At 42.0% G+C, this 21,654-nt stretch overlaps 1 protein-coding gene across 7 annotated transcripts in view; it reads right to left on the bottom strand.

Annotated features, from left to right (window-relative positions):
* The window catches only part of HTR4 (5-hydroxytryptamine receptor 4), a 724,446-nt gene that overhangs the window by 260,952 nt on the left and 441,840 nt on the right, over positions 1 to 21,654 (bottom strand). For all 7 annotated transcript variants that reach the window (XM_068277120.1, XM_068277118.1, XM_068277121.1 and 4 more), the window contains 2 exons: positions 15,349 to 15,474; positions 7,680 to 7,880 (listed from right to left, as the gene is read on the bottom strand). In XM_068277120.1, coding sequence (XP_068133221.1) covers positions 7,680 to 7,880; positions 15,349 to 15,474 — 327 coding nt within the window. The remainder of the gene's footprint in view (positions 1 to 7,679; positions 7,881 to 15,348; positions 15,475 to 21,654) is intronic.

Consider the following 21,654-nt stretch of genomic DNA (forward strand, 5'->3'; position numbering starts at 1 on the left):
ATCTCAGGATCAGGTGGAATTCTTAGACCTGGTCATAAAGATAAAGGAAAATATACTAAGTACAGAGACGTTTTTCAAACCTACGGACAAAAATGGATATATCCCAATAGAGAGCTGCCACCACAAGAGATGGCTTGAAAATATACCCAAGGGACAACTGATGCGGATAAGGCGGAATTGTACAGAGGTTGAGACCTTTAGAACACAGAGCAACACTCTTGTACAAAGATTTATGGAAAAAGGGTATAAGGAAGACGCTTTAAAAATACAGGTGGAGAAAGTGGCAGCTATGGACAGAGGAGAGCTTGTGCGGAATAAAGTAAAGAACATACAATCGGAAAAAAATAGGGAATTCGATATATTGTTTAACTATAATGACCAACATAGAGACATAGAGTATATTATTAAATAGCATTGGAATATTTTGAGGCTGGATGGTGTCTTGAAGAGGGTGGTGCCTAACACTCCAGGATTTGTATATAAAAAAGCCCCCAATTTGAAATCTAAATTGGTGCCGAGTTTTGTGAATCCGCCCCAGATGAAAACTGGAGATATACTGGGACAAAAAGGATTTTTTCCATGCCGAAAATGCAGAGGGTGCAGGGAAGCATTGCCCCAAAAGGGAATATCATTCATATCAAATAATACAGGGCAGTTAATAACACTGAGGCAGTGTATTACATGTAATTCAAAAGGGGTAATCTACCTATTAAAGTGCCCCTGTAATATGGAATATATAGGCCGAACAACAAGGAAATTACATAAGAGGATTGGGGAACATATAGCAAACATTAGAAAAGGGTTGGCCACACACAGCGTGTCAAATCACTTCCGATTATTTCACAACAGTGATCCTTCGGGGATGAAATTCATGGGCATAGAGACCCATGTTAAAAGGTGGAGAGGATCTGGTCTAGTTAGGGATATCTCCCAATCAGAAGGGAGGTGGATCTATAATTTGAAGACCATGTCACCTAGAGGCATGAATGTGGAGTTTGATCTTAATTGTTTCATTACGAATGATTTATGAGGGTGTAGGATTTGAGTTGTATATGGTATGGCCAGGATAAGTAGATAGGTAATAGAGAACAACTTATGTTAATTAGGTGTCGAGAATCTTGTGGCTCTTTTTGCACATGCAACATGGGGACAAGATTGGGGGGTTAGCACCAAAGGGGACACATAAGGGCAAATAAGGCCCTTAGGGGACACGATAATCCCTAATCTCGGGGGCCGCAGAATTCTACCCCCATTGGTGGCCAGACTTATGGCACACATGTAAATGAGGGCTTTAGGGACACATATGTTAAATATGTAATAATTAGGCCAAGTTGTTAATGAACCTTAAATATATTAAGGTATTTAGGTGAAAACTTATATAGGATCACTGAGGAATTGTGGAGATAATACTTTGAGGGCATAGAGATTAGTAGCCAGCCAGATAGAAAGTAGAGAGAAGTAAGATGTAGCATTGAATGAATTGAGTCTAGCTTATGTATTATATAATATATGTTTGAGGTTTCATATTTTACATGTTATATTTTATATTTTATAAAGAAGTAGTGAGCTGTAATTATAACTATAAGAATGCAATTATATGAAATGGTGCACTAATAAAGTTAACCAGTAGATGGCGCTAGATAGAGCAATACGGCAGGCTAAAGATCAATGACCCAATAGGAAGCGAATCAGCATGCAACAGGAAGAGCGTTGCGTTCCAGCTGGAAAATATGTGGCCACATGATGCGGTCACATGGGTTCCAAGCGACCAATTGGCCGCATTGCAGCCCACGCATGCGGATGAGAGTATAAAGGACGTCGGACGCTCCAGTGACGTCAGCTTCTGATGAGTCCTTGACGGACGAAACGCGCAAGGCGGAGTCTGGAGCACCTGACGTCACTGGGAGTGAACTGCAGTACGTAAGCCGGCTAAGCATTGGGGATAAGCGGAAGCGCCGCAGCGGAGAGGGGACGCCGATACCGCGAATGGAGGTGACACCGCAAGGCTATGAGCAAGTCTGATATGCGCCTGATCCATTTTTGTTATGTGAATGCAACCAAACTGCATGGCATTGGCAGCTTATGACGGTTTTACACTATGTTTGTGTTTTTATTGTGATTTTTTAAAAGTGATACTCCAGATTAAAAGTTGTTGGAAACTTAAAGCAGCTAGATCTTTGGCTGGTTGATTTACATGAGAGGCCCACCTGAAAACTGAGGTGGATTGCATCTGGTGAGCCTTTTATCTTAAAGGGGTCGTGTGGACAATCGCACTGTGTATGATGCACGAGTGGAGCACTGTTTTTTCACTGTGGTGGCATTCATCCTTATAAGTCTGGCAGTAATGCACTATGTCGAGATTTGTCTAATTTTGCAGGTTTGATTCTAAAGAAGAGGAGCGCTGTCTTCATATTAATAACATTCAACTTAACACCCAAATTAATTTTACCTCCTTTTCCTGCCACTAATACAGCATTTTTTCAGTGAACTCTGATTTCTGCTGCGATTTTATTATTCATTTAAAAAGTTGTTGTTTTTTAATAAAATATTGTATTTTTTTTTAATCTTCCTCCCTCCCTAAATTGGCCCTGACTGCAATCCTTACACTACAGTGCCCTTTCATCAGCATTATTCTATGAGAGAGATTAGATTGTGAGATAATCCTGGGGACATTTAAGTGACAAGGGAGTCCCTTGTACAGCGCTGCAATCTAGCACAAATGTAAATAGCCTTTTTTTTTCTTTAATTCAGCCTGCCAGCACGGATCATGGTTGGCAGGCTGATAAATGATTCCCGCTCTGTTTTTCAGTAGGGAACATGCGTTTTTTTTCTTTTAGTTTGACCAATTCATGTTGAGTTTTAATGTCAACAGGGCTTTTAATTTGTAGTTTATTGTGTAGTGGTTGATATTCCAATGAAAAACTCCGACTACCAACTCAGGGGAGATCCTGGCTATACAGTAAGGAGTTCATTGGGCAAGATTCCCTAACACTGCTACTGCCTACTGAGTGCGCTCTTGTGCCTGCCTCGCAAGCGCTTTGAGTCTGACAGTAGAAAAGCGCTTTACAAAAAAAGGAATCATTAAAAGGAATTATTATCTTGCATGTTTCAGAACCCGTACCACTGGTGTTGCTGAGCTCAAGGGACAGGAAAGCCTCTATGTCTCTCATAAGAAATAGTAAAGGGTCCTGAGCCAAATTTACTGCTCTCTTGGTCTTCTCAATTTGTTATTTCTGGTAGATAGTTCCTCTTGTACCGAATTCAGGCTGTAATCCAGAAATTGAATAGAAACAGCTGAAATTGATACTTTCTGAATCATACAATTCACCATCTTTTATTTCTGCATCCCCTCCAGTTTGTGTATCAGTCTGAAACACAAACCTTAGAACACTTTGGTATTCTCTGTCCATCAGGACATGCCAATACGTGTATTTAAGATCTAGGCTTATCATAAATGCCCTTGAAATGAAATAATAAAATGAAAATTCTAACTAGACTTGAATCTTACACATTGTACGCAACCACGGTGAGAACAAAAGAATAGATCTGTACCCATGTAACCGACTAAGTTAACACCCAAAAGAAATGAGCATTGCTAGCTGATAACCACAGATGTGCCTAAATTAAACCTCTTAAAACAAATAGAGATATCCATGTGTCTTTAACCGCCTCCGGACAAGGCTAATGAATATCTATGCCCTGTTTGGGAGCTGTTATCCCTGCAGGACGCAGATTACAGTTGCACACTCCCAACACTCTCTTGCTGCTACAGCCCACTTGCCATGCTGGTGGTATGACAGCAGAGCTCTGTGAGCGGTCAGGAGCGGATTTCATTGGCATCTTACCCAGTGATTACTTTGAGCCAATGTCATTGGCTCACAGCGATCACTGGGTCAGGAGCCAATGAAATTGGCTCCTGACCGCTCACAGAGCTCTGCTGTCATAGCGGAGGCAAAGCAAGTGAACTTCAGTGACGGCAGATTGGTGCAATTGGTGGTAGCAGCGAATCCATGTGGCGTGTCGGTAGGCCCCGTTTCTCATACCAGAGTGTTCTGATCCTTAACCTATTAGCAGCCAATTTATTTTGAGGCTTGCAAGTGCTCCAGGCCAATTTATTTTAGCACTTTGTTTTATTTCTAGTTGGATTTCCTAGTTTTGAATTAGTACTACTTTAATATGTATTTATGGCCACTTGTCACTAGGGGGCAGTGTGAGATAATAAAACATGAGTTCTGCTTTCATTTTCTATGTTTGCTGCTTGGAGAGAGAGATAAAAACAAGCCAAAAATTTACAGCACAAGTTCTGCCGGCTGAAGACCAAATCACTGCATTATCTTAAAGTGAGATATCTTGTTTGTAGCGGTTTACAGGTTATGGGTCCAGAGACTGCTGGCACTGGAGCAGTTTAAAAAAAAAGAAAGAAAAAAAAAAGTAGTAAACTTCAGATGCAGGACAGACAGAACTAATAGACATTACCCTCTGGCAGCATAATATATAGTGGTTCATGTAGGTAACCAAAATAGCAGGGCCCGAAAGATGTGTGGTCCAACCAGCCAGCCCCCCAACATTATGGTGAATAAGAAAGCAGGGACACAAAGGAAGCATCATGGGTATATTCACAAAACCTTGATAAGACTAATGTGCGTAAAATACATACCAATCACAATCTTGAGTACAGGTTAACTTTAGGCTAAGCATTTGTTGCCCACCCGGCTGGCATCAGGGGCAGTAAGTAGCCCAGCTGCCAACTAACTGCACTAAGGATGTGCCTAAGGGCAGCTTTTTCATATCTGTAACAGTTACTACCTATGACTATTATGAGGTCTGCCCCAAATGTTTTTACTTGAAGTATTGCAAATATCACCAACGTGAATTTATTCAATAACTTTGCTGCAGAATTATATAAATTCCAACCGGATGAAGCATTTTGTCTGGTACACAATAAACCCATGAAAAACCACTTATTTTTACATAAAAATATAAATAAACAAGAATTATCTTGACTGTTGACTGACAATCAGTCCAAAACATTTCATTCCCTTCATTTTTAGAGATAACAATTGAGAGTTTTGAAAATATATATTGTACTCAAGACATCACAGTATTTTTTAACACATACAAGGGAGAAAGCTAGGTTACCATAGTGACTGAACAGAATTTTAAAATTAGCATTGTGAAGAATTTCACATAGCTGGAAAGGTTAAGAGTTTACTTTAAAAAAGGATAACTACAGATATAAAGTTTTAGCTGACAAAATTATATGGCATATATACCAGCAGACATTTGTCTTACAAACCCTTTTTCCACCTCTTACTTTGTACTTTACATACAATTAAAATAATATGTTCATTTTTCTTATATTTTCAATGGAGACACAAATGTTTTCACAGATCTGGCAAGACTGATTTGCAGAGATTGTTTTAGAAGCTCCTGCTTTGACTAATCTAAGTAACATTTTAAGTATAAGATCTAGAGCACCAACAATGACCACTTCTTGGCCCATAAATTACGGGGACCTTTAGTGAAAGTGGGGACATCTTAACGCCCTTTATTCCCCCTCTATCAAGTGCAGCCAACACCCACAAAATGTTTGAGAATGATGATCCCTTCTCCTCTACTGCCACAAATGTGACTGCCATTCTCCTCCCCCAATACGAGTTATGTCCAAGCACCCCCTGCCCCCACCCCGCTAAAGTAGGTAACAGTTAGGGGGAGCGGCGGAGAGAAGAAAGTGAGATAAAGGAAAGTGCATGCTCCCCTGCAGTCACAGGGGTGTAACGATCAGTGTCAGCACACAGAGAGAATCTAATTATTGGTGATCTGCAGTATCACCAAGAATACAGATATATACCTGATTATTGATGATCTGCAGAATCACCAATAATACAAGTATAACTACCCTCTGGACACCTGATAAAGTGTAAGTGTTTGGTGCAACAGTATATGAGCCTGGACCCTCTGAGGAGCAGGTGACCCTAGACCGTATAACGAGTATCTCCTAGTTAGGGTTGGAGATAACCAGAGAGCCAGCGATTCCCTGAACTGCTGGAAGTCAGACTCTACTGCAGTCAAAGGACTCCTATGAGATAGAGTCCCTGACTGGATTGCAGAGAGGTCCCTCTGAGGGACAGGGAGTCCCTGCAGCTACTGGACACCCCACCGGGAGGGTGTCACAGGTAGAAGGGTCGGCCAGGCCTGGTCGGCATCACACGAGCAGATAAGGTACAGAGACAGAAGGCTGATTCGTTAACCAGGGACAGGCAGGGTTGGCAACAGGTAATCAGATATGAGAAGGTACCGAATCAGAGAGCAGGAGAAGGGTCAAGAGAGCAATAGGTCATAACAGATATCAAGCAGAGGCCTAGTCTAGAGTGTGAGGTCCGTGGTCTCAACACCCTGGAACTGGTCTAAAGTATAACACAGTAATAACACAGTAATCTGACTAAGTGTGAATTCCCAGGACACCTGGTTCTAACACACTGAGGGATCTGACTATGGTCTGAGTGCTAACACATAAGCATTCGCAACGGCAGACAACCAGCAACTGACAGGCAAGAAGTATATATAGCAGAGCGCTCCTCAGCGCCGCCCAGTCCCATTCAGCCAATCACCTGATCCCAGCGATCAGCTGATCGTCCTGATCAGCTGATCCCTCTCCTATTGGCATAAAGGGCCTGCCTGTTAGTGTGCGCGCGCGCGTAGCTCTCCATCTGTGTGCACTACTAGGCTCAGACAAACCAGACACATGCTGCTGCGGAGAAACCGCCGGTCTGAACGCGGAACCAGCCGCTTCGCTGTCAGACCGCGCGGCGGTATCTCCGCAATCCATTACAAGGGGCTTTTAATCCTCACAGACCACCACTGCTATACTCAGCAATCTTTGAGAGATACGGTGTATTCCTTTGATTATAGTGTGCAGTGTTTTTGTTAGTGTAGTGTTTTGTTAAAGGTGTACTGTACACCTGTAAAAAAAGAAGAAGAAAAAAAAACGGCCCCTATGGAGTACTTACCTTGGGAGGAAGAATCCTGAAAATTCCCTTGAAAATTCCCCCAACAAGTACTGCGCAGGTGCAGCAATATTTATCTTTAGGGCTCCAGCACAGGCGCAGTGGAAGCTCTCCACTTGGGCTCCAGTGGAAATAGCCTAGCCCAATCGGATCAGCTCTACTGCGCAGGTGCGAGTCACCTTCGCAGTGGAGCAGACCTGCTGGGGCTCGGCTATTTCCACTGGAAAGCTTCTACTGCACTTGCACTGGAGCCCAAAAGGTAAATATTGCCACACATGGCGTTTGTAGGCTTTCTGCGTGGAATCCAGGAGGCTGAAGAGGACGGGGGAAGCCTCATTAGGATCCAGAGGCTTCCCCCTCCCAAGCTAAGTACCCGCCAGGGGATTTTTTTTTCATTACAGATTCCATTTAAATCTATACAGTAGAATGATTTAAGGAGAAGCAGCAGAAGCCACAGCCATGAAACATGCAATTAACATCCTCAAATCAAGTGCCTCTAGTCATTTTTTTCCTCTCATGGCGCTTTGAGTCCGCCAGGAGAAAAGTGCGATATAAATGGTCTGTGTCTGTCTCATGTCACATAAAAAAAGCAATTGGAACACGGATTACAAAACTATTAATAATATGTTGAAATCTGTGCCTGAACATGGATTGTAAGCAAGTATAACATACCTGTCTAGTGAAATACAGCAGAGGTGAAGGATGGAAGCTGTGGTCAGAAGAACATCAAGGGAGGTGCGTACCAAGCAGAACATCTCCCCATAACTCCACTTGTCTTCTATTAACTCTATGGCTCCAAAGGGCATTACTAGTACAGAAACCAGCAAGTCAGCGAAAGCAAGCGACACAATGAAGTAATTTGTTTTAATTTTCCTGTAAAAAAAAAAAAAAAAAAAAAAAAGACTCAATCATTATGATAAACTATGAGACACTTTAAAGGGCTATTACTTATAGTTGACACTATTCAAATTCTTAATTCTTAGCTTTGCTATCTGTACTGCATATATCAAGAACTAGGTACCTACTGAGTGGTGTACTAAGAGGGGTGTAGTGGTGGGACTCTGAGGCAGAAGTGATCAAGTCGGCGGTGTCGATTAGCATTGGTGAGTCTGTGGACACCCTGTCCCCTGCAGAGTAGTGTGCAGTTTGTGATTGAATTTGGGCAGATTACGATGCATACATGAGCCTCGGCAGCTGGCCACTCACTCCACTTCCTGTTTCCTGCATGATGGGTAATTGCATGCGACATGCAGAGATCAGGTGAGCAGAGAGTGGCCGGCTGCCGAGTAGCATGGGGCAAATCAGGATCAAGTGATATTCCCTCGCAAACTGCACCGTTGTGCACTTCTCTGCGGGACAAAGGAGGGGGCCCATGGAGTGGGTGGGAGTGTTGATGTGGGTGGGAGTGTTGATGTGATGGTACCCTTCCCACAGACGCCGGGTACCACTAGACCACCTTTATGAGGTCAGGGGTACCACCAGGCATGTCACGGAGTGATACCACTAGATTAACCGGGTTGTCACATGGCTGGGTGCCACTAACAACTACTCACCCCCCCCCCAAAAAAAAAAAACATAAAAAAATGCAGTTGATACAGTGTTTTGTTTACTGCACCTTGCAGCCTCTCACTCTTCCCACAGTAAAGATGGTAGACGTCTAGTCCACTGAAACACATGGCGGAGCTGTCTACTGTTTATAACAATAGACGAAATGGCATATAGTGGCTAGAAGAGGCAGCTGTAGGTAAAGTAAAACTAAACTACAATTAACAAGCTGACGCATCATTGCATTCCAGCGGTTCTGGAGGTATGTTTAGCTTACACGGACAACAAATGGACAATTTGCATATTCAGCAGTGATGCACTGTGGGACACCTCAAATGCTCACTCAAACCTGAATAATTACAATTACCTTCTGTATTAAGAAGGCAAATATCTATTTTGTAAAGCAAAACTAAGTGAAAATGCCTCTGATTCTTGTGGTGTAAACAAGTAGGATCTGGTACTGGAAGAGGGAATAACAAGGGAAAGGAGGAGCTTCCAGTAAGCTTGGTTATTGTACTCAGAAATTAGCTTAGCTATGGATTCACAAGCAAGGAGTAGCAAACATGAGAAAAAGGCACCCTAGACATTTGCATAGAAAGCCTATGCAGAAATGGACCTGATGAATGTGATCTACCAATAGGGTACATGACACTACCTTGTAATAAAGATAGGTGCTGTGCACAACCACTAGCACAGCATTATTTCTGCTTCCATTTCTGGGCAGTGTTCATTAAGCCAAACATCTCCTTCATATAAATGATAGATCACACTGAGATAAAGCTTGCATTTTCCACACCGATAACAGCACTGGCTAAACAGAAAACCCTGCAACCTCCTCATTTGAAGACCATCAACACAGACTCCCCCCTCTGTACTCTCATACTTGTCTTTTCCACCTCTCCTCCTGCCTCTTTATGCTTAATCATCCACTAGATGCCAGTTATTCAGAAAAATTACAAATTCTCAACTACAGGCAATAATACAAGAATAAGAAAATATGTAAAAAGTACATATGTAAAATTGTAAATAAAAACCAAAAACAACAAACAAAGTAGTAAAGGCATGTGATCCATAGGTGATCCAGGTGTGTGTAAGCAGATCTTCTGATAATCTTCTCTGTTCCAATAAATATTATATGGCTGATAATCTTGTTTCTGTACTTGCATGCCTTGGTACAAAACTGCCTTTTGGAGGGTTTTTTTAAGTGGGCTGTACGCACATTCCCATTGCCAGTAGTAAGTAATGGCAATTATCATGCACTTTTTTCTGAGTACTTTGGTATGGGCGCATATTCTTATGCTTTTGGCATACAACATTTTTACTTAGTTTCATGGTTCACACTTGTTTTTTTCACTAATGATTTTGTTTTTTATTATTCACTAGGGTCTGTATTCTCTTGGATCACGGTGTTATTTTAATAGTCTTATTTTTACTTTTTTCTTTTTTCATGTATTTAGGTTTCACATCATCCATATAATATTTCTTGGAACAGAGATTATCAGAAGATCTGCTTACACACACCTGGATCACCTATGGAGTACGTTTATTTTACTACTGTTTTTGTCGTTGTTTTTGGATCTTATTTACAATTTTACATATGTACTTTTTACATATTTTCTTATTCTTGTATTATTGGCACAGTGCACTTTATATAATTTTGCACTTTATAATTGCATATATTGCACGCTGCAATTTTGAACTTGTGATTTACTATATGACTGTTCTCCACTTACTGTATATTGTACAGTATAATCTTCCTTGTATTTGGCTTTTATAAGCAATTTATTGTATGACCACTAGATGGTGTTCCCTATTTATTACAGCCCAATTTCTCCACAGTACCATTTTGCTACATTTATATTTATATATGCTTTTCAATTTTCCTCTATCTATTCAATTTCTGTAGTTTTCTTGCTGTATCTCTACTATATATCTCCTATTGCTGCAGACGTCCTGGGTTATATTTGATCTATCCTTTAGACAGGACGCAATTGGCCTAGTGCGTCACGTGATGACGCGCGGCGCCATTGCGTCAGCATGATGTGGCCACGTCTTGCCAGAAGTTAAGACGGCGATATTTCTGTATTTATACAGGGAACATTTTTTAACTCGTTATCCTCTGAAGAAGCAACAGAACATTGCAATACATGTGAGGGACAACACAGCCATCGGTCACACCCGGTAGCTTTGTGGTAAGCGTTGATCATTCTATCTCTCTGCAGACATATATACTTCCTTGTATATACTTCATATACACTTACAATTGCCTATTGGTCATTGTGTTTTTTTGCAGCGATTTATACAGACATAGTTGTATTTGTTACCGGACGTTTCCGGGTGATTTATTGTGTATGTACCGAATATAATTACTTATTTGAGCCGCTGTGTTTTGCTGTTTACTGTTTTTAATTGTTTTTTTTTATGGGCACGTCCCTGTTTAATAAAGATTTATATATTGCTGTATTTTTTGAAATGGCACATTTGTGATACTTTAATTTTGAGATTTCCTTATGGATGGCTTTTCTTCTCCTTATGTATAGTTAGTTGTTACATCCTAGGCGATGTTTATTGTATGTATATCATTTGCTGTGTTGGAGTTGTATGAGGCAGTCCACATTTTAGCTGTGCAACTGTTCCTGGCTGCTACTGGACTGGATTCTACTGCCCCTCCAAACCTCTCCTCACCTCTGTATCCATGGATGGGGTCTCTCTCGCTTCTGCCTCACCCCTGCCACTTTGTGAACCACACCAGTAGTTTTGCGGTGAGCAAAAACAAGCCATTAAAGTCTCATGTGATTTCGCTAATCTAACTAGGTATCTTGATAGAAAAAAAATATACCACTATCAGAGATGGATTAGTTGAAGTGAGGGCCTAGACAAGGTAGTAGCTTTGGCTGCTTTCTTGTACCGATAAATATTATAGTTTGTTTCTCTACTTGCAGGAGATTGGTAAAAATAAACACTGTAGCCTTTGCTTTATTAAGTGTTTAGGGATCACAGATTCATACTGTATGTTCCAAGAATCCTGACAGGTGACAAACAGAAAAATTAGCTATGTGGGAAAAAGCAGCAAAAGGCTAATTTTCATGTTCTACTTATGAGGAATTAAAGACAGGGTCAAGTCTTCGTGCAATGATTCTCCAGCAATATGACAGTGAAGTTCTTAGCTCTAATTAGTGGCTGGCTCTCTGTGGAGGAGAAGGTGCTTTGTGGTTCAGGAAACAGAAGGAAAACACAGATCTTCAGCTTCTCAAATGGCACACTGTGAAAATCTTACACAAGCGTAAGTGGTGGTCTAAATAGTCGTAATAAGAAACTGTTCATTGCATGAATTGCTCTGTAGCCACCTCTGTCATATCTGTCTACATAACCAAAGAAGAAAACTAGAGTCTGTTAAAGAAATATTGCTGCATATACCCTTACCACCAGTATATTAGTTTATTACTGAACTTTTTAGCCTTTCTAAGCACATTCTTTGCAATTATGCATAAGACTAAACCATTTCTACAACAGCTGCCTTCACACTGGCAGTAGAATGAACCATGAGGGTAGGGGAAATTCCCCTCACACTTCATTTGTTAACCCTGTGTGTAATGCTGTGTACAAGATACAGAGGCGCCAAAAGAATAAAAGGTAATTAAATGAACTTAAAAAACCAACTGGTTAAACAGAGGAGGCAGCGGTGGTCTTACCCCCTCCAAACAGACACAGGCAAGGACTGCGATTCAGACAGTCAACAATTTATTTGGAACTCCAAAAAACAATGCAACGCGTTTCACGGGCGTGTAATGCTGGGAATACACCATGAGATTTTTTGGCAGATAGATGGTTCGATAGATAATTTCCAACAGGTCTTATCATCTTCTTATTTTTCAGATCAGATCAGAAAATCGATTGGACAGTAAATCTGATGAAAAATCTCATTGTGTATTCCTAGCATAACTTTATGTGTGAGAGAGAAAGCTCTCAGCAGCTGCTGTGTCTCTGACTGACGTGTGTTAAGAGAGCAGAGGAAATGTAACTTGTTATAAACATTTGAAATTGTCTGGCTTTTCATACTGGTTTTGCTTTCAGAGAAAAATTCTCTGTAGTCTGATATGCAACACTGTTTGTGCACTGAAGCAGGCACCCCTTCTGCAATTGATTTGTCCCAATATAGCTAAACCCTACACGTTAAATTAAAGTTTTTGCCTCCGATATTTAACATGAAAAGTAGGAAAATGTTTACACTGCTACTTACAATTTTTTTTTATATATTATAATATTTTTTTAATGATCTTAAAATAGGCAGCGGTCAGTAACGTCACACAAACTGGCATTCATAATTTTATGGTAATTTAAAATTAAGATACTGGCATATCTGTTCCTAGTATGCACAGTAAATACTGCCTTACTGAGTTTTACAATGGGCGTTTCCAGTATTTCCAGTAAAAGCAGCAATGCCACACAATAGATTGGGAAAGTGACGATGCAGGTCATCCACATGCTGTGTCACATACAGTGAAGCATACAGTTAATTAAAATTATGCTTCACTGTCACTGTTAACATGTCGCACTGCATGCTGATCCTCTACTGCTGCCACGGTGCTTAGCAAAATTCAGAGCAAACAGAAGTTGTTGTCACAGAGACTTCTTTGTGACACTGCAACTAGGTGGAACTCCACCTGCACATGCTTGCCCATCTCTGTCAGAAAAAGCTAGCCATCCGATATTATTTGCTCAGCGTGATGCATGCAGGAGGCAGGGCTCAGCATCACAGATGTCATATTTTTCCAGTGATGGAAGATAGACAAAATGTGCAAGGTACTGGCCCCCTTTGAGTAGGGAGCGGTCAGGCTGTAACAACAGGATACTGATCATCTACTTGCTCGATGGTACCCTGTGTGGCTTGATGGAAAGTGGCGATCTAAAAGGGGAGAGGGGAGGAGGAAGAGGACGAAGATGAAATTCCCCTCCATACCTCACATCCAGCATCAGGAGTTGGAAGAGGTGGTGGTAGATGAGAAAGACTTATGATGGAGACCATTTTTGGGATGCTAGGCAGGACCTGTCAAACCCTAGTTTCTTCTGTTAGGCCACTGGCATTGTGCCTCACACACCTCCATAACTGCTGGAATGCAATGATGTGTCAGTTTGATAACTGTACAGAGCCACAATAATCCAATCCTCATCAGTGCATGGCATGGATTAATGTGGCTCTATGGGGTAGGACTTGAAGCACCTAGAGTTACTGACTACCCAGCAAGTTATGGTCACCTAGGAGTATGTAAGAGGTAACAAAGGACCAAAAAGCCCTCTTACTAAAATGCTATGGAAAACTAAAGTTTGCCTTCTTAAAGGATACCACAACTGACATGTGGCATAATGAGATAGACATGGGTATGTACAGTGCCTAGCACACAAATAACTATGCGGTGTTCCTTTTTTTCTTTCTCTGCCTGAAAGAGGTAAATATCAGGTATGTAAGTGGCTGACTCAGTCCTGACTCAGACAGGAAGTGACTACAGTGTGACCTTCACTGATAAGAAATTCCAACTATAAAACACTTTCCTAGAAGAAAATGGCTTCTGAGAGCAAGAAAAAGATAAAAAAGGGGGAAATTCTTATCAATGAGGGTCACACTGTAGTCACTTCCTGTCTGAGTCAGGACTGAGTCAGCCACTTACATACCTGATATTTACCTCTTTCAGGCAGAGAAAGAAAAAAGGAACACAGCATAGTTATTTGTGTGCTAGGCACTGTACATACCCATGTCTATCTCATTATGCCACATGTCAGTTTGCCTTCTTAAAGGGACTCCGAGCAGTGCAGAAACTATGGAAAGATGCATATCATTTTAAAGCTCTCGATTTATGTGTCGTCAGAAAGAGAGCTTTAAAATGATATCCATCTTTCCATAGTTACATTGTATTACACAGGGCGACTTTTTCCTAAAGTCAGCAGCACCATTCAGCAGAATGGAGTTGCTGACTTTAGGAAAAAGTCGCCCTGTGTAATACAATGCAACTATGGAAAGATGGATATTTTAAAGCTCTCTTTCTCCTCTTTCTGACGACCCCTAAATTACCGCCCTACGCCTTTTAGTTTTCTCTATTTTCGCGATCGAAATCGCAGCCGTGGCAATATCAATTGCGAAAATAGCGAAAACTAAAAGGCGTAGGGTAACGGTTTATATATCATTGGAAAGAGGAAAAAGAGAGCTTTAAAATGATATGCATCTTTCCATAGTTTTTGCACTGCTCGGAGTCCCTTTAAAAACGAAAGGTATTTGCGATTATTCAAGATATTTGCAAATACCTTCTGTTTTAAGAAAGCAAACTTTTGTTTTCTACAGTTTTAATCTGAATAATCGTAAATAGACTGTGAAAATGTCTTCATTGTATTTTATGAGAAAACTGAAAAATCCGTTATCTATCTGGATAAATTCATTGTCTTGTATGTATACTGATTTTCCTCTATGGAAATGGAATCATCCAAACATTCATTGTGATTCTGAAGACAAGTCAAAGATCAAGGAGAAAGAAAGCTCTTCATAAGAATTTAGCTGTATAATTCATGTCTTTATCATACAGCTTATGATTAGACTTTTGTTGCATACATTTTGTGATGTACTGTACTGATACCTCCCACTCTATGAGGTACTTTTCACTTCTGGCTTACCATAACCATTTCTAAAAACAAACAAATCATTCATCCTGCAGTTCAAACAATCGCTTTTAATAGACTTAGCTTAACCCCTGAACTAAAAAAATTACTTTTAAGAATGTAATAAAGGTTATGGTGTTTTATAACTTACCTTAGCTGTCTGTCTCGGCATACTGCCACCATAACCAGAAGGTTGCCCAGAATGGTCATCAGAATAACTGCTGAGATGAAGGTGATGAGAACGATCCTCTCCCCTACACCGAATCCCTCATGTGGTCTGCAGATGCAAGAAACATTTAGATAATTCTTAAATCTTTATCTTCAGTATACAGACCTGACAAACATTGCCACTCTGACACATAAGGGGATAAAAAGCCCGTTACATCAGTATTACATGGAGACATTTTTGTTCTCTGAGATCAAAAGGAGTATAAAAATATTGATAAGAAATCAGTATTCTGCTCTAGTTAGTATATAGGATATTAGCATTTAAACCATGTCACAATAGCAATGAGAGAAGAATGTTATGTTTTTCTTGTACAGAAATCATATCTTCCAACTGTCCTGGATTCTGCGGGACTGTCCCAAATATCAGGGTATTGTCCCGTGTCCCGCCCACTGCTTACATAATCCCAGGTCCTTGGCTTCTCTTCCCCTCTGTATTTCTTCTAATAATAGGCTATGGCAGTGTTTCTCAAATCTGTCTTCATGACTCCCCAACGTTACAGCTCAGCTCTGTAGTGATCGAGATAAGACTACACTGGTAATAAGCAAGTTACATTCCAGAACACCCATAGATTATTGCATGAATACTGCCTGTCCTCCACAGAGTACAACAGTAGCAGTGAATTGTTTCTTGTACTGAGGTCAGAGCTGCTCATACCAGACATATTCAGACCCCAGGATAGCAGCATGCAAACACAGCAAGCAGCCACAACTTATACACACTGCTGAAATACAAGCACGGTGAAGGTGGGAAATAAATCACAGAATGACACATGGTTGATAATACAGTGGTTCATAAATGAAAGTTTTGTCAAAGACTACAATGAATGGCTCATCTCCAGTTTAATAATTTGTTTCCAACTTTGTGGATTTCATCCTCCAAACATCCCAATTTGTCCAGGGTAGGGTTGGTAGGTATGACCCAAAGTCCCACAGCACTTCTCCATTCAGCCCCCCACCCCCTTGTGTGCAAACATGTATTTAAGGTGTCAGGAAATTTCGTAAAGCTGAAAAACAGCTCACCCTGCTCCTGCAAATGTCCCTCCGGCTTTATTTACCATTCAGCTATTGCTGATGGCCAAATTACACTGTTTTTATCATAATTGGGGGGCTGTCTTTTGACTGACAGTGCTAATATAGCCATAATTCAGATTTCAGCTTACAGCAGTGCCATCTGAGCCCAAATTTCCAGTGCTATTTTTTGCCTGACTCGCTCTGTCCCCTCCTGTGCTCCCCCAGCAAATACAGCAGGGTATGGGTGCAGCAGCAGTAGCAGTGCCTCTCTCACTCCCAGTGACGTATGTACTCCTGCCACTGCCCATCAGAGAAGCTTTATTACAGAGGTGGCAAACCACTAGACACCAGGGAAGATGTATTGAGTAGTGATGTAGTGAACATCAAATTTATCCGCAAATGTTCTCAAGCAGGCAAACTGTGAGATTCACCATAGACTTCAATGACAAATTTTAAAACCAATTGGGACCATTTCTGGCCACGAAAGTTATGGAAAAGTTGTTTCAAGGGGCCTAACACCTGGACCGTGACTTGCTTGAGGGGGATCCACGGCAAAGGTCCCACCAAAAATTACGTAGTTGACGCAGAGTCATATTTTAATCTTTAAAGGGCAGAAATTACAGTACTTTTCTAAATTTGTGGAATTAAGTGCTTTAAAACGTCCAGCGTGTGTACACTGCAATAAGGTAGTGTTATGCTACGTACACACATGCGACAACGATCGTTCGTTGACAACGACGAACGAACTTTTAATTGATGAAAGAACGACCTAAGTAAAGTTAGTTTTAAAAGGTGTGTAACGATCTGATCGTTAGAACGAACGTTACATCACGTAAAGCAACTATTGCGCCTGCGCATAAAAATGAGAAGTTTCACAGAGAAATAGTGAATTGCGCATGTCAAGCCTAGTACGAACGACCGTTTCCAACGATGTACTACTTTTGCAAACGATCGTCGTTGGTTCAAATCCGCCGAGACAGAACTTTCTTTTGTAACGATTTGGCTTATTCGTCGTTTGCCTTAATAGTCGGTGGTTCGTTTTTTGTAGCGATAGTCGTTGGTAAAGATCGGGGAACGATCGTTACAAACGACTATAGTCGCATGTGTGTACGCACCTTAAGGGTTAGGCCCGGTTCACACTGACAGACGAAACGCTGTGTTTAACCACTTGAGGACCGTAGGCTTTACCCCCCTTAAGGACCAGACCCTTTTTTTCCATTTAGACCACTGCAGCTTTTATGGTTTATTGCTCGCTCATACAACCTACCACCTAAATTAATTTTGGCTCCTTTTCTTGTCACTAATAAAGCTTTCTTTTGGTGCTATTTAATTGCTGCTGCGATTTTTACTTTTTAATATATTCATCAAAAGAGACATGAATTTTGTCAAAAAAATGATTTTTTTAACTTTCTGTGCTGACATTTTTCAAATAAAGTAAAATTTCTGCAAACATGCAGCACGAAAAATGTGGACAAACAGGTTTTTAATAAAAAAAAAACCCATTCAGCCTATATTGATTGGTTTGGGTAAAAGTTATAGCGTTTACAAACTAAGGTGCAAAAAGTGAATTTTCCCATTTTGAAGCATCTATGACTTTTCTGACCACCTGTCATGTTTCATGAGGGGCTAGAATTCCAGGATAGTATAAATATCCCCCAAATGACCCCATTTTGGAAAGAAGACATCCGAAAGTATTCACTGAGAGGCATAATGAGTCCATAGAAGATTTTATTTTTTGTCACAAGTTAGTGGACAATGACACTTTGTGACAAAAAAGAAAAAAAAAAGTTTCCATTTCTGCTAACTTGCGACAAAAAAAAATGAAATCTGACACGGACTCACTATGCTCCTCTCTGAATACCTTGAAGTGTCTACTTTCCAAAATGGGGTAATTTATGGGGTGTGTTTACTGTCCTGGCATTTTGGGGGTGCCTAATTATAAGCACCCCTGTAAAGCCTAAAGGTTCTCATTGGACTTTGGGCCCCTTAGCGCAGTTAGGCTGCAAAAAAGTGCCACACATGTAGTATTGCCGTACTCAGGAGAAGTAGTATAATGTGTTTTGGGGTGCATTTTTAGACATACCCATGCTGGGTGGGAGAAATATCTCTGTAAATGACAATTGTTTGATTTTTTTTTTTTTTTACACACAATTGTCCATTTACAGAGATATTTCTCCCACTCAGCACGGGTATGTGTAAAAATACACCCCAAAACACATTATACTACTACTCCTGAGTACGGCGATACCACGTGTGGCACTTTTTTGCACCCTAACTGCACTAAGGGGCCCAAAGTCCAATGAGTACCTTTAGGATTTCACAGGTCATTTTTGTTTCAAGACTACTCCTCACAGTTTAGGGCCCCGAAAATGCCAGGGCAGTATAGGAACCCCACTAATGACCCCATTTTAGAAAGAAGACACCCCAAGGTATTTTGTTAGGAGTATGGTGAGTTCATAGAAGATTTTATTTTTTGTAACAAGTTAGCGGAAATTGATTTTAATTGTTTTTTTCCCCACAAAGTGTCATTTTCCGCTAACTTGTGACAAAAAATAAAATCTTCTATGAACTCACCATACTCCTAACGGAATACCTTTGGGTGTCTTCTTTCTAGAATGGGGTCATTTGTGGGGTTCCTATACTGCCCTTGCATTTTAGGGGCCCTAAACCGTGAGGAGTAGTCTTGAAACCAAATGTCGCACAATGACCTGTGAAATCCTAAAGGTACTCATTGGACTTTGGGCCCCTTAGCGCACTTAGGGTGTAAAAAAGTGCCATACATGTGGTACCTGCCATACTCAGGAGAAGTAGTATAATGTGTTTTGGGGTGTATTTTTACACATACCCATGCTGGATGGGAGAAATATCTCTGTAAATGACAATTGTTTGATTTTTTTTTACACACAATTGTCCATTTACAGAGAGATTTCTCCCACTCAGCATGGGTATGTGTAAAAATACACCCCAAAACACATTATACTACTTCTCCTGAGTACGGCGATACCACGTGTGACACTTTTTTGCAGCCTAGGTGCGATAAGGGGCCCAACGTCCTATTCACAGGTCATTTTGAGGCATTTGTTTTGTAGACTACTCCTCACGGTTTAGGGCCCCTAAAATGCCAGGGCAGTATAGGAACCCCACAAGTGACCCCATTTTAGAAAGAAGACACCCCAAGGTATTCCGTTAGGTGTATGGCGAGTTCATAGAAGATTTTATTTTTTTGTCACAAGTTAGTGAAAAATGACACGTTGTGAAAAAAAACAATAAAAATCAATTTCCGCTAACTTTTGACAAAAAATAAAATCTTCTATGAACTCATCATACACCTAACAGAATACCTTGCGGTGTCTTTTTTCTAAAATGGGGTCACTTGTGGGGTTCCTATACCGCCCTGGCATCTTACGGGCCCAAAAACATGAGTAGTCTGGAAACCAAATGTCTCAAAATGACTGTTCAGGGGTATAAGCATCTGCAAATTTTGATGACAGGTGGTCTATGAGGGGCGAATTTTGTGGAACCGGTCGTAAGCAGGGTGGCCTTTTAGATGACAGGTTGTATTGGGCCTGATCTGATGGATAGGAGTGCTAGGGAGGTGACAGGAGGTGATTGATGGGTGTCTCAGGGGGTGGTTAGAGGGGAAAATAGATGCAATCAATGCACTGGGGAGGTGATCAGAAGGGGGTCTGAGGGGGATCTGAGGGTTTGGCCGAGTGATCAGGAGCCCACACGGGGCAAATTAGGGCCTGATCTGATGGGTAGGTGTGCTAGGGGGTGACAGGAGGTGATTGATGGGTGTCTCAAGGTGTGATTAGAGGGGGGGAATAGATGCAAGCAATGCACTGGCGAGGTGATCAGGGCTGGGGTCTGAGGGCGTTCTGAGGGTGTGGGCGGGTGATTGAGTGCCCTAGGGGCAGATAGGGGTCTAATCTGATGGGTAGCAGTGACGGGGGGTAATTGATGGGTAATTAGCGGTGTTTAGGGTAGAGAACAGATGTAAACAATGCACTTGGGAGGTGATCTGACGTCGGATCTGCGGGCGATCTATTGGTGTGGGTGGGTGATCAGATTGCCCGCAAGGGGCAGGTTAGGGGCTGATTAATGGGTGGCAGTGACAGGGGGTGATTGATGGGTGGCAGTGACAGGGGGTGATTGATGGGTGATTGACAGGTGATCAATGGGTTATTACAGGGAAGAACAGATGTAAATAATGCACTGGCGAATTGATAAGGGGGGGTCTGAGGGCAATCTGAGCGTGTAGGTGGGCGATTGGGTGCCCACAAGGGGCAGATTAGAGTCTGATCTGATTGGTAACAGTGATAGGTGGTGATAGATGGGTAATTAGTGGGTGTTTAGGGTAAAGAACAGATGTAAACAATGCACTTGGGAGTTGATCTGAGGTCGGATCTGCGGGCGATCTATTGGTGTGGGTGGGTGATCAGATTGCCCGCAAGGGGCAGGTTAGGGGCTGATTGATGGGTGGCAGTGACAGGGGGTGATTGATGGGTGATTGACAGGTGATCAGTGGGTTATTACAGGGGGGATAGAGGCATACAGTACACGGGGGGGGGGGGGGGGGTCTGGGGAGAATCTGAGGGGTGGGGGGTGATCAGGAGGGAGCAGGGGGCAGTTTAGGGAATAAAAAAAAAATAGTGTTGACAGATAGTGACAGGGAGTGATTGATGGGTGATTAGGGGGGTGATTGGGTGCAAACAGAGGTCTGGGGGGTGGGCAGGGGGGGGGGGGTCTGAGGGGTGCTGTGGGCGATCAGGGGGCAGGGGGGGGGGATCAGTGTGCTTGGGTGCAGACAGGGTGGCTGCAGCCTGCCCTGGTGGTCCCTCAGACACTGGGACCACCAGGGCAGGAGGCAGCCTGTATAATAGGCTTTGTATACATTACAAAGCCTATTATACATAATGATCGGCGGATTTCTGTATTCCTCCGCCCGCCGGCGCTGCTAAGTGGCCGGCGAGCTGGAGGCTAAATCCCCGGCCATCGATCCCCGCCGGAGGATCGCGTCACGGATGACGCGATCGCTCCGCCCATGCCCGTACAAGGACCGCCGCCTCTGTGCATGCGGCGGTCCTTGCGGGATCCACTTTCCGGCCGCCCCTGTGCAGTGGGCGGTCGGCAAGTGGTTAACGCACCACAAACAACCATAAAGAGCTTTAGTGCGAACGTCAGGTGAGCAAATCATTGTTTTTGCTAGTTGACACCT

This window comes from Hyperolius riggenbachi, chromosome 3 (genome assembly GCF_040937935.1).
Source record: "Hyperolius riggenbachi isolate aHypRig1 chromosome 3, aHypRig1.pri, whole genome shotgun sequence".
Classification (NCBI taxonomy): Eukaryota; Metazoa; Chordata; class Amphibia; order Anura; family Hyperoliidae; genus Hyperolius; species Hyperolius riggenbachi.